The sequence below is a fragment of the Propithecus coquereli genome, unplaced genomic scaffold (genome assembly GCF_000956105.1).
Source record: "Propithecus coquereli isolate 6110/MARCELLA unplaced genomic scaffold, Pcoq_1.0 Scaffold201, whole genome shotgun sequence".
NCBI lineage: Eukaryota > Metazoa > Chordata > Mammalia > Primates > Indriidae > Propithecus > Propithecus coquereli.
In genome coordinates, this window is record NW_012145079.1 from 1,687,875 (window position 1) to 1,701,448 (window position 13,574).

The following is a 13,574-nucleotide window of genomic DNA, read 5'->3' on the forward strand; positions in this document are numbered from 1 at the left end:
CTGTTGCCCAGGCAGGAATGCAGTGGCACACTCACAGCTCACTGCAACTTCCAACCCTCCCTTAAGCAATCTTCCTGGCTCAGCCTCCCAACCACATCCAGCTAATTTTCAAAATTTCTTTGTAGAGATGGGGGTCTCACTATGTTGCCCAGGCTGGTCTTGAACTCCTGGCCTCAAGTGATACTCCTACCTGGGCCTCCTAAAGTGCTGGAACTAAGGTCTTTAAAAGTTGTGTAAATTTAAAGCGAAAGTCACACTTTGCCATAGTTAGGGCCAATGATACAAGTGAGTATTACTAGAACTCCCGTCATTTAACAAACTGCCATTTTATTAGGTGCTTTTACACACATATCAGCAACAGGTCAGAACCACGCTTCCAAAGGAAAGTGAAAGTTATGGCAATTTATCAGATAAACAAGATTTATGACTGTACAATTCTACAGTAGAATAACAAAAAAAATCTAAAGAGGAGAAATATCTCAGTAATAACCTTCTGTCACTTTAATTTAATTTCATTAGGTAAAATTCATTTCAAAAGGTTAAACTTTATAAGAGAAAAGTCTATCTCTGTTTCTATTGAAGTCCCTCCAGTGCATTCATGCACTTACTCTAGACTGATCACAAGCTCCTTGAGGGAAGAGATCCCCTTTACTATGTCTTTTGTATCTCTGTATAGGCTGTGGAGCTCGAACACTAGAATTAAGTGGACTTTGTGATTTAGATAAATTATTAGTATAACAACTAGTAGCAACCATTAAAAAACAAAACAAACCTTACGAACTTCATGTAAAACAATAATCATAACACAGAAATCCTTATAAGCTTTAAGCTGAGTACCAAATCCCAATTTGTTCACATTCTACGTCCTTGGAAACCAGTCAGCACTAGCAGTGAGTGGCAGATGCATTCTCAGAGTGATGCGACTGGGAGAAAGAGGTGTTAATACTATCACTGCTGCTTGTGCCAGGACTTGAGCTATTGATAGAAATATTACACATTGATAGAAAAAAGTTGAAGAAAATTTGAACTTCTGCCCTACAAATAAAGATATCCCTCTTTCCTATTCTGTGTTATGCTTGATCTTTGCCCCTATGTTTGTCATGATCTCAGGCTCTCCGAAATCTTAACTACAGGTGTAACCTGAAATTGCCCACACATGACACGGTGCTGAGTATCTAAAGCCAGAGCGTGCAAGTACATGTTCAGGCAAGTAAACTTTGTTATAAGCATGGCAATATGTTACTTCCAGATATCTATGTCACAAATATGTGCCACCAACCAAGCATGTTGATGTTAATGAATGGATACAATTCATTGGTTATATTCAAAGCATACTCTCTTAGGGACAATGAGCAAACATCTCTTATTTTGTTTTGTTTTGGTTTTAAATCCAAAATGCAAGACAGCTAAAATAAGATACGAAAGTGTCTACCTCAACTAGATTGTAGACTCCTTATTTCAGGGATATCTCTTATTACCACTCTATCTTTCACAGTATTTTACATAATGGATATTTAATTAATGAAAAATGTTGACTCCGGTTACTTATACTTGACTTATGTGCCTGCAGCACAGTTATAACATAAAACATATACGTATACAACTATGTAGTATAAGTAAGTCATTGGATAATAAAAATATTCCCTGTAGTCCCAGCTACTCGGGAGGCTGAGGCAGAAGGATAGCTTGAGCCCAGCAGTTTGAGGTTGCTGTGAGCTAGGCTGACGCCACGGCACTCACTCTACCCCGGACAAAAGAGTGAGACTCTGTCTCCAAAAAAAAAAAAAAAATTCCAACAATACTATGAAGGCATGCTTTGGCATTATTAACGGTATTAAATATGAAAAATGAACCAAATAATTCATATAAAACTGGCTTCTGTATGGAGGAATGGGATTCATAAGTATGGTATTAAAGATGTCTCCAAAGGAAAAAGAATTAACATTTATAAAGCCCCTACAAAATGTTAAATGAAAAATTCAGGATATAAAATTATATGCATAGCATATATGCAAGTGTGTGTACATTCACATTAAAAAAAAGAGATTGAAATAATAAAGATATTGAATATTACCTATAAGTATTTTAACCTTCCTTTATATTTCTATTTTCAAAATGAACAGATTATTTTATAATGTGTAAAAAAAATCTAAAATCTGTACCAAGCACTTTATAAGTCATCTTCATTTAATCCTAATGAGCCTATGGTAAATGTTATTCCCATTTTACAGAATAAGATTGAGACTGATGAGAAGGAAAAGTAAGGTTATATAATTAAATATTATACATGAGGAAACGGAAGCAGAGACAGATTAAATAACTTACCAAGGGTCCCACTGTTCTCAGAAGGGGCAGACCTTGGAGTCCCACCCAAGCATTCTGACTCCAAAGGTCATGCTTTTAACCACTACACTAAACTCTTTATTTTGACTTTCATAGATGATATTTTTACTTAAATTCCCTGAAGTTAATTTTCTTCAAAGAGGATGTTGTAGATCTTACAAATTCTTCATTAAGATCATATAGTACACAGCGTCTAAGGTGTTATTTATAGCTACTTCTTGAGACTGCGACTGCACTGAGTCCTACCAGCACTAATGGCCTCGGTATGTTACAACGTAGGTGAGCCCTTCTCCAGGTTTACATAAAAGACCTTTCCTTCCTAAATGTTTTGCTCCATTGAAATTTTGCCAGCTAATTTTATATTCTTGTGACCTGCATGCCTTAAACTTTTCAAATCAGGGATTCTTACATGTTACAGGAGGAAGAGGAAGGCAACCACCTTTAAAGAATCTGATAAAAGCTATTATTCCTTTTTCAAGAAAAAGATAAACACCTGGAAAATTATACAAGCGATTTTAAATTAAATACAAGCCCACTCATGGGCTCCAATATACTCTTAAGCACAGATAAAATTATATATATTTTATAATTTATAGTTTTGTAAATTAAGATTTTTAAAAGACAGATATTAGTATTGTATTATAAAATTAAAATATTTATTTTGCCCAAAACAAAAGTTAACGTCAAAGAAAAAAAGAAAAGCTAATGTCCTCACTACCCTGTTTAAAAAAGAAAACCATCTAAAATATAATAGAGAGTAGGAACAAAAGCTATTTATCACTTTTTGCTTTATGAACATTAAATGAGGGTATTTGCTTAGCAGTTTTATTTTAATGTACATTTTAAGCATTAATGCCATCCGGTTAATCAGACCAACAACCCAGAAATATTTATTGATTTTTCTTTTCCTCATTTCCTTCAACTAATTTACCAACAAGCTTTATAACATTAAAATACATTCCAAATGCAAATACTCCAAACCATCCCATGCTACCGCTCTCGCTAGCTACTATTATCTTTTGCCTGGTCTATTCCAAGAGTCTCCTAAGTGGTCTTTTTGCTTCCAAATTTGCTCCCCCACCCCCACTTTCCATTCTCCATATACCAGCCACAATGATCTTTTTAAAATGCTTTAAAAAATACAAAAGTGAGACTCATTCATTAAACCTTTTAATTTTCAATGGCTTACCCTTGTATTCAAAAATCAATAGCCTTAAAGATATGTGGGACACAGAGTCAACATCAAAAATCGACATTCAAAATCAAGGCTATTATATTAATATTTACTAGCAATAGAAATGTGGAAAATAAAATTTAAAAAGCGAAAGACGTTACAAGAGCATCAAGAAACTATCCAATATCTGGGACTAAATCTAACAAAAGATGTGCAGGGCCTGAAAACTATTATATAAAAAAAAATCACTGAGAAAAACTAAAGAGGACCAAAGTAAATGGGAAGACAGATGATATTCATAAATTGGAAAAGCTCAATATTAAGATGTTAATTTTTCTCAAATTGATGTACAGATTGAACACAATCCCAATCAAAATCCCAGAAAGCTTTTTATTTTGAAAATGGACAAGTTCATTTTAAATCTATATGGAATTGCAAAAAACTTAAAATAGCGAATGCAATACTATAAAGAACAAAACTAAATTATTTACAATACTAGATATCAAAGCATAATATAAAGCCTTAGAGTGATTAAGAGAATGTGGTATTGGTGCAAGGACAGACAAGTAAACCAATCAACAGCTAAAAAACAAATCCACATATAAAATCATGTGAATTATGACAAAGTTTCTACTGCAATGAAGTGGGAAAGGATGGTCTTTACAATAAATGGTGCTATACCAAGTGCATATCCATATGAAAATCGAAAATTAACCTTGACCCTTACTTCACATCATACTCAAAAATTAATTTGAGATGGATCAAAGGCCTAAATGTGGAAACAAAAATAATCAGGATTCTTAGAAGAAATTATAGAAGAATATCCTCATGATGATCTTGGGATAGGCAAAGATTTCTTAACACATTGACTGCCACACTAGAAAAAAAAATTTTCCTCAGGGCTGCGGTGTTTTACTGCGAATATAGAATAAAAACTTTGAAAATAAAATGATCCTTTCTCATTTAATGAAAAATCTGTTATTTTTTGTTTTCTGTGTGCAAGTTACATGCGACTTGAAAAACAGTTCTTGCGGTACCCAAGGTGAAGAGATGTGTGAGTTACATATGCTTCTCAAGGCCCCAGGCTCAAAACTAGAGTGAGTTAAATACAACTCACATGGCAGTTAATGTGTTAAATAGGACACAAAATAATATAAAAGATTAGTTTACAGGACTAAATTAAGAATTTCTGTTGATCAAAACAGACCATAAGGCAGTGAAAAGACAGTCCAAAAACTGGTTCAAAAACAAATGAAATACCACCGCACCTTCCACAATGGCTAAAATTAAAAAGAATACCAACACCATGGATTAGAGAGAATGTGGAGCAACTGAAACTCCCACACATTTCTGGTGTAGTAAACTAATACAATCACTTCGGGAGAATGCTTAGCAGTACCTACAAAAGCTAATCGATTTTATTATCATCCCAATATTCCATTTCTGGGTATACACACAACAGAAATAAAAACTTATATCTAAGAAAAGGTATGTACAAGAATATTCATAGTAGCTTTATTTACAATATCCAAGAATCGGAAACAACTCAAATGTCCATCAGTAATAAAATGGGTAAATAAATTGTGTGTGTGTGTATTTTTATGTATATAAAAGAATTACTACACAATAATTAAAAAATGAACTACTCAACTTGCAACATGAATAAATCTTACAGATATAATGTTAAATAAAAGACATCACAGCCCCAAAACAGAGCACACACTCTATGACTCTATTTATGTGAAATTTAAACAGCAGGAAAAACGGGAGACAGTAGTTGAACAGTGGTTTACCTTGAGCGGGGTTACTGACTAAGAGGGGAAAGAGGATGCCTTCTGAGGTGCCAGAAATGTTATATCTTGTTCTGGGTGATAGTTAATGAGCATACACAAACACAAAAATTCAATGAATTGTACACTTTAGAGTTGTGTACTGTATGTTATATCTCCATTTAAAAAGAAAGCTTATTTGATCTTTATATTATTGTAAATATTGAGAATCAACATTTTAAGACACATTTCATAATTATGTACATTTTCCAAATGACAAAGTTAAACTATAAAGAAAAATTTCACATATAATAGTATTTAGGTTACTGAAAACATATTTCATATATAAGAACCTCTTTTTTTAAATGTATAGTGCTATACAGAGTCTTCATTTTTCCTGTAACTTCTTACTTTTTACCCCTTTAGTAGTATAGGCGCTCCGACTTTACTAGAGGAAATGAAAAGGTTGTACCCTAAAAATTCCAAAAGCTGTTTCTATGATTTCATTCCACTGCCAACTTTAGTTTTACTGTTTCAACTATCTTCCACTTAGAGTATTCCAATCTTCTGTACCGTAGCTTCTTAGAAGGTTTTCAAAAAATAAAAACAAAAACCAACCAACCAAAAAAAAAATCTCATATTTTTAAAGTAATTTCCTCATTCTATATATAGACTCCTTTTGCTCTATCGAAATACATATGTTCCAGTAATTGACAATAAGTGGAAATTAAAGTTTTTAAGTCAATAAAATTATCCAAGATAAATTTAAGAGTACAGATAACATTAGTTTAAAACAATTTCAAATCATAATTTATTTTACATGCTTTTATTTTTAAAAAATAAATTTTAAGTATTTTAGCTGAAAAATATTTTTTTGTTTATTTATCCTAGCAGAACAATCTGTAAAGAATAATGTTAAACTCAAACTATTCAACTAGAACAGCACTGCTCAATCTTTAATGAATATCCTGGGAATCCTGTTAAAATACATATTCTGAATCAGTAGGTCCGGAATGGGGACTGAAAAATTTGCATGTCTAATAAATTTCCAAGTGATGCCTAAGCTGCTTATCTATATATTGCACTTTGATTAATAAAAAAAGATTCTACAACAGTAACGACATCCTATTAATAGAATTTAAATTACAATTTTATGTAAAGAATTATTTAGGGTTATTTTTCCAAGAGGACTGGGCAAATCAATCCTGACTACTATTAATTTGATATGGGTTTCATTTATGACAGATTATATCCTTTTAAATTAGAATTGTACTATTACTATAGAACATGTCTAGCCTAAATTGATATAGCACTGTGTCTTTTTGCAGTATACACACATATTCTCTTTAAATTTCACTAGGTTTGCAGTTAGAATGTTTCCTGAGAGCTTGATAAAAAGGGAGTATGCATACTTGAATACTCAAGTGCTTCAAATTGCTTTGTTAGGAAAAAGGTACATTTTTCAATAAAATTATGTCCTTGAATTTTCTTTTTTCATACTAGATAAAGAATTAGCTCCCAAATATGTCTCTCTAAAAGTACAAAAGCAATCATATTAAAAAAAAAAAGTCCCTCTCTGGCTATACCATTATTTTAAAAGCTATTGTTCCTAACCATTTTACTATCCACTTAAATTCTTTATTAACAAAAATTTCCACTTGGGTGCTTTGCTAATGAAGAACATTCTGCAATAAGTGTTGTTTTCTTCATAAGGCTAGAATCTTTTCAGAGGAAGTGAAATGGCTTTCAAGAAGTAGAATAAGGGAAAAGTATAATTAATATAAAATATAGAACACTACAATTTGATGAAAGGAGAACATGCTGCAAAAAACTGGAAATGGCTGTAGATATAAGTAACATATAAATTGTAAAGAGTATCATAATATAATCTTAATTTAATGTTAAAATATCTCTAAATGTAGCCCAATTCATATATGAAAAAAACACTGAATGTACAAATATTAATAACAACAAAAACAACGATGATGATCGGAATCCATTCACTGCTATAAACTCACAGAAGATACAGTATTGATTGGTATTTAATATATTCAAATTAAAATTACTTTCTTCCCTGTTTTCACCCTGTTCTGCTCCAAGTTTTAACGGGAAGATGTCATCCTTAAAAGCTGCCTTTTATTATTCATTACAGATGACCCTTGAAAACATGAGTTTGAACCACGCGGGTCCATTTATACATGGATTTTCTTCCACCTCTACCACCCTGAGACACCAAGACCAACCCCTCCTCTTCCTCCTCCTCCTCCTCCTCAGCCTAAAAATGTGCAGATGACAAAGATGAAGACCTTTATGATAATCCACTTCCACTTAATGAATAATAAGTATATTCTCTCCCTTATGAATTTTTAATTAAATTTTTCTCTAGTTTACTTTATTGTAAGAATACAGCAAATAATACATACAACATACAAAATACATTAATCGACTGTTTACGTGAACAGCAAGTATTCTGGTCAATATTAGGCTATTAATAGTTAAGTTTTGGGGGAGTCAAAAGTTATATAAGGATTTCGAGTGTAGGGGTCAGCATCCCCAACCTTCATGTTGTTCAAGGGTCAACTGTATATTTTCCTATTTTTTTGCAACTTTCATTTTAACTTTTACATGACTAATAAAACTTAGAGAAATTCAGTATTTTGGGGGAAAATAAAACAAAATAAATGGATAATCACTTGGGAAATAAGATCCTGACTAAACTTCAGATAGATTAAAAATCTGATGGAAAAGGAAAACCATAGAAACATCTAAGAATATACATCTAAATGAACTTAATACATAATTCATCATTTTCCCTATAATAGATGCTAACTTTATCATATATTAAACCCTAAATGTATTTTCTTGTTAAACTTTAGATTTTACTATGCAAAAATTAAAAGTTGATGAGTCAGAAAATACTATAGGCAAATTTAAAAGGCAAATAATGACTTGCAGAAAATGTCTGTGATATATATGACACAGTTAATATTCTTAATGTATAAAGTACATCAGAAATTAACAAGACACACTGCAGTAGGAAAATGGCAAAAGACTTGAATAAGCAATTCACAAACAGCCAATAAACGTATCTAAAGATATTCATTCTCTCTAGAATCACAGAAATCAAATGAGAAACACAGTAATATCACTTTTTGTTCATCATATTGGCAAAGATTTTTTAATCTTATTGAATAATTTTAGTCCTGTGGTGAGTACAGTTGCTTCTCCACTAAAGGAGAAGCAACCTGAGGCCAATAGACCTTTCATCCCTGTACTCTCATCAGCTAGCACATATTTGTTCATGCTCAATGTTTGTATCATGCGTGAATGATTCCAGAAGAATTCTGTTTCAGTAAGAACTCACATAAACAAACACGAACAGAGCTATTAGTAAACTTTTGGTGCTGAAATACACAAAGCCAGAAAAAATATTAGATAGATACTCCAGCTTCACGAATTCACGCTGCTTTTCCAGAAGAATTTGAGTCGTGCATAGGGTCAGGAAGTCAACTCCTACACAAGCTCTGAGCTTAGGAAAGTAAAGATTGCCCAGTTACTGCAGATTGAATTGCTACTGACTATTTTATACTATATTACAAAACCTATGCCTAATATATGCCTAATATAGATAGCCTGTTAGATGAAGTAGTACAATAACAAAGCCAGCATGGTGTTTATGATATACTCTTGAAAAACTAGTGTACTTAATAATGAAACAAAAATAAAGAAGGATGTGATCATTGTAAACCCATTCCTTAAGGTTCTGCCACAATACACTGCTCAATATAAAATTTTAGATCTTCTAGGACCCTTTCAAGTTTTTGATGCTTGTTTTTTGTGGGGTGATTGTCTTATTTGTTTGTTTTATAAATATAGACTATATAACTCAGAGGAGCATAAACTTCATAAGGACAAAGCTGTAACAACGGGGGTAAAAATATAAGCTGTTTGGAAAAACCTTTTGTAAGAGTTCCAGTTTTCCAATCTGTATGTTATCTTACCCCTAAATATAGTAAGTCTGCTTTAGTTATACACTTTTGGTTACAGAAAAATAATAGTGAAATTAGGGCTTGAGATTCTATCTCCAATTATGACTCAGTGTTATACTGTTTCAGGAGTATACATTATACACTTAGGTTCAGTGAGTCATCTCTAAATGAAGTTTGTTGTTCATAGGAAGAACTCAAAAGAACATAGTATGTAACGGGAAAAAAATCATCAACCAATGTAAAAACATTAAAACCACATCTTTAAGTGTAAAAGATTTCCATTCACATAGTTTAAGAATCATATTTTTCAAACATACCTTGTCCATTAATTTACTTGTATGAAGACTCAAGCTATTGAAGAATATTTTTTTGCTTAGCAAATGCATTTCTTCAATGGTAGTCAATAATGTAGTTGCACTATTTCCAACAATGCCACTAAAAGCAAAGAATATTTCAGGTTGCAAAAAATAGAAGCTGAAAACAATTCAATTTTTTAACTGAGTATAATGCTTTAAGAAGATCTAGATTTGAATATATGTTTTTATTTAGAATACAACTTGTGAATTAAAAATAATTACTCTAGTTTCATATAAAATGTCAGAATTTTTTCTTTTGAGTTAGGTAATTGAAAAATGTTTTTTAATATTTTATAATCTCTTTTAGCAAAAGTGTGGGTTAGAATAGACATTTGTAATACGTAAACCCACATCTCTATTTTTCTTCTATTATAGTCAATGTATGTCTTGCTTATCTTATCCAAGAAGATCTCATTTTAAGAAAAGCATTCCATCAATAACTGTATTGCTAAAATATTTAAATTGTATAATTACTGAGTTCTTTTAATTAAAACTATAGCAATAACATACCTAGAAATTATAGTTTCCCAATTGTATACAGCTGCCTAAATAGCAGTATAGACTAATTATGAAATGTCTGATATAATATTTTAAAATTACTGATTCCATTAGCACATTCCACAATCCTCAATTTGCTATTACTGTACAAGGATATTTCTTAGACCCCTTCAAGGGGATTTGCTATTTTTGCCAAGATCTAAGACAAGTATATATATGAAACAATTTCTAATTTTATTCTCCTAATATATATATTGAATGTGATTTTCAAATTTTCTTGGGGGAAAAGTTTTTTGTGGATGTGAAAATATGCTTTAATCCAGCAGGAAATTATAATTTCTAAAGGCACAATAACACCTTACTATGCTTTAAAAAATTTAGATTGCTGAAGACAAATATAATGGTATCAGTTAATACTGACGGTGAGCTAAAAATAAGCAAATTAACTTGTAAATGATATACCACGTATGATATATAATCAAAGCAAATACTACTACTATCTATTTCAGTTCCTTCTCAAACTAAAATAAATTGGATGATTCTTATATAGCTCATGGAAACAAAGCAAATTGTTAGTAAAAAAAGTGAATAAAACAAACAGTAAAATACAAGCAAATTACTTAACAGGTAGCCATAATACTTGTATTTAAAAGAAACAAAAAGTATTTCAGTTAAAAATATTAATAAGCCAAACATCAAAATAAATTGGAAGGAATTCCTACACAAGCTTTTGCCTGCAATAAAAACAAGTACTCCTCTGAAGTATACATCATGCAACAGTGGAAGTAAATTAGATTAATGCAAACAGAAACTGATAATTCAATAAAATTGGAGAGGTGTCAAGACATATTTACATTAATTTTTTAAAATCTGGAGTTATCATCTATACTTTGTAGTTACTTATGTCTAGAATTTACTAATATTTATCGAGCATTCACTAGGTACTAGTAACTGGCCCAGATACTTATAGATGCTTCTTTTGGTATTTCATTCCATATTTCTACCCAACATGCTTATACTCCTATTACTTGGCTTTTCAGGTTTAGATATTATATACAAATTCCCTGATATAGCAGGTGAGAGTTAAAATCTCTTACACAATTCTCCTTCCCTACCACAATACACCCAAACCACCTTTCCCAGGCTTCATGACATAGTTATGATCACAGGGTTCTGGTAAATAACCATTCAATGTTAACCATTCAACGTCTACCGTTACAAGCATGTAAATAACTATTCAGACGTGACCAAAGAATCAGGGACATCTAAAACAAGGGAATGGGCAGGCTGGTGAAGAAGAGAACTCTAATGTGACAGCCACGCAGCAGGCAATAGGCCTGGAAAGCAACCCTTCTAAATTGGAGGAAAACGAGGGCTCTAAGAAAAATATCAGAAGGCGGCAGGAGAGAGAAGGATTATGTGAGGTGTTTGGCCATATGGTGAGACAATGCCCTTAATGGCTTGGATCTGAAACAGTGATAAGGGCATACAAAAGAAAGCAAGTACAAAAACAAAGCAATTATTAACTCCAGGGAGAAAAGTTTTATAGGAAAGGATGTGTAATCCAAGTTGCTCAATTTCCTGTTTCCTGGATTCCATATCTCCTTTTTTTTTTTTTTTTTTTTGAGTTTTAATCTATAGGAGGTAAATTTTCTGAGATATTCTGTGTTTCTTGTTCTTTCCCCCCAACTTCACTGGCTATTCCTTCCCAGTTTTCTCTGTCGTTTCCCTTGTCTTGACCTCTAAATATTGGAGCTCCCCAGAACTCGGTCCTAGGCCCTATTCTTTATCTACATTTACTCCTTAAGTGATCTTACCTGGCCCCTTGTTTCGAATATCACCTATATGCTGAAAACTACCAAATATATAGTTTCAGTTCTGATTCCTCTCTGCATTATCTGCTCACTCAAAATCTCCTACTGTATGTTCACAGGTACATCAAGTCTGACATGGCCAAAGCAGGACTGAATTCTTCACTACCCACCGGCCCTACCAACCTGCTCCTCATCAGTATTCTGTATCTCAGCAAACAATACCACTCACCCAGCTGTTCAAACCAAAAGCCAAAAATTCATCCTTGACTCCTCACATCTTACCCTGTTTAGTCCATTTTTATGTTCTATTGGCTATATCACAAATTATCTTCAGAATTAGCTACTCTTCATCACCTCTAAGACTATCGCCCTCGTCTAACTCATCATCTCTACCTTTCTGATTTCATCTCCCTCTACTCCTTCGAACACACTACCCTCCAACCACAAGTCTTCCTTCTGGTTCTCCAAAATGCAAACTTTTCCTAGCCTCGGGACCAGAGTATATCTCTGCCTAGAACACTCTTCTCCAAGATCCTTTCATGCCCGAATCCTTCACATTATTCAGGTCTCTGTTTAAGTATCAGCTCGACTGAAAGACCTTCAAAAATAATCACGCACGCCTACTCAACACATGGCCACTCCCTAGACTATTTCCTTTCTCTTCAGTCCTTTATCACTATCTAAAATTATTACTTGATACTTGCTTAATTGTTAGATTCCCCTATTGGAATGTAAGTGTAAGCTCTGTTTTGTTCATTGCTGTTTCTTTAGCACCTAGAAGAGTAACAGGTATATACTCAACTTTTTAATTGACTAAATGAGGAAATACATGAACAAGTAGAAAAAGTACATGTAAAAAATGTATCAAAAGATTTTAACTGTCATGCTTAATATCATCTTCAAAGACAGAAAAATTATAATTCTCAGAGCCTAAAAAACCTATTATCTTCAAAATCCAAATGATTTTATTTCTATCACTTTCTACATTTCTACAGTTTCCAGCATTAGAAACTGAGTTATTATTATCTTTAACAATAAATTTAAAGATCATGAACATTATCATCATGGACATTACTAAACAATTTAGAAAATTATTTTACCAGCATGTTTTTATATCACAGCATTTGCTACATCTAGCTGCTGTCAGCTGCCCTTGTATTTTCTAAATATGTATCATTATCTTGTTTTAGGAAGCCTATAACATTACAATTGAAACTAATTTATTGCATTTAAGTCATGAGGAATAATAAGTTTATATCTAAAATGTTAGGGGACTAATCCAGATCCTATCTCTGGTCAGTTTTGTAGCCTATGGCTTCTTAGTTTTGTTTGAAAATCTACCAATAAGATGTGAAGCCCATTTTCTTAGCTATGAGTTTTGAGTGGCTACCCTCAGTCACTAAGGGGTAGGTCATAACCTTGCCATAGTCTTTTTTGGTGCTCTGTGAATTAGTGATTCCTGAACCTATCCTGGATCTGGACTTTTAACAGTTGGCCTTCTGCTCCTGATACCAGCATACTGGATAACAAGTAATTTTAAAATAATTTTTAAATGGAAAATATGGAAACTATCAAAATATAGCTTGGAAAGACATTGTTTTAACACAACTATACATATAATATAGTCTTAT

At 32.5% G+C, this 13,574-nt stretch overlaps 1 protein-coding gene across 1 annotated transcript in view; it reads right to left on the minus strand.

The window, feature by feature from the left end:
- The window catches only part of COG6 (component of oligomeric golgi complex 6), a 105,447-nt gene that overhangs the window by 42,926 nt on the left and 48,947 nt on the right, over positions 1 to 13,574 (minus strand). The window contains exon 9 of the mRNA XM_012643818.1: positions 9,593 to 9,710. Coding sequence (XP_012499272.1) covers positions 9,593 to 9,710 — 118 coding nt within the window. The remainder of the gene's footprint in view (positions 1 to 9,592; positions 9,711 to 13,574) is intronic.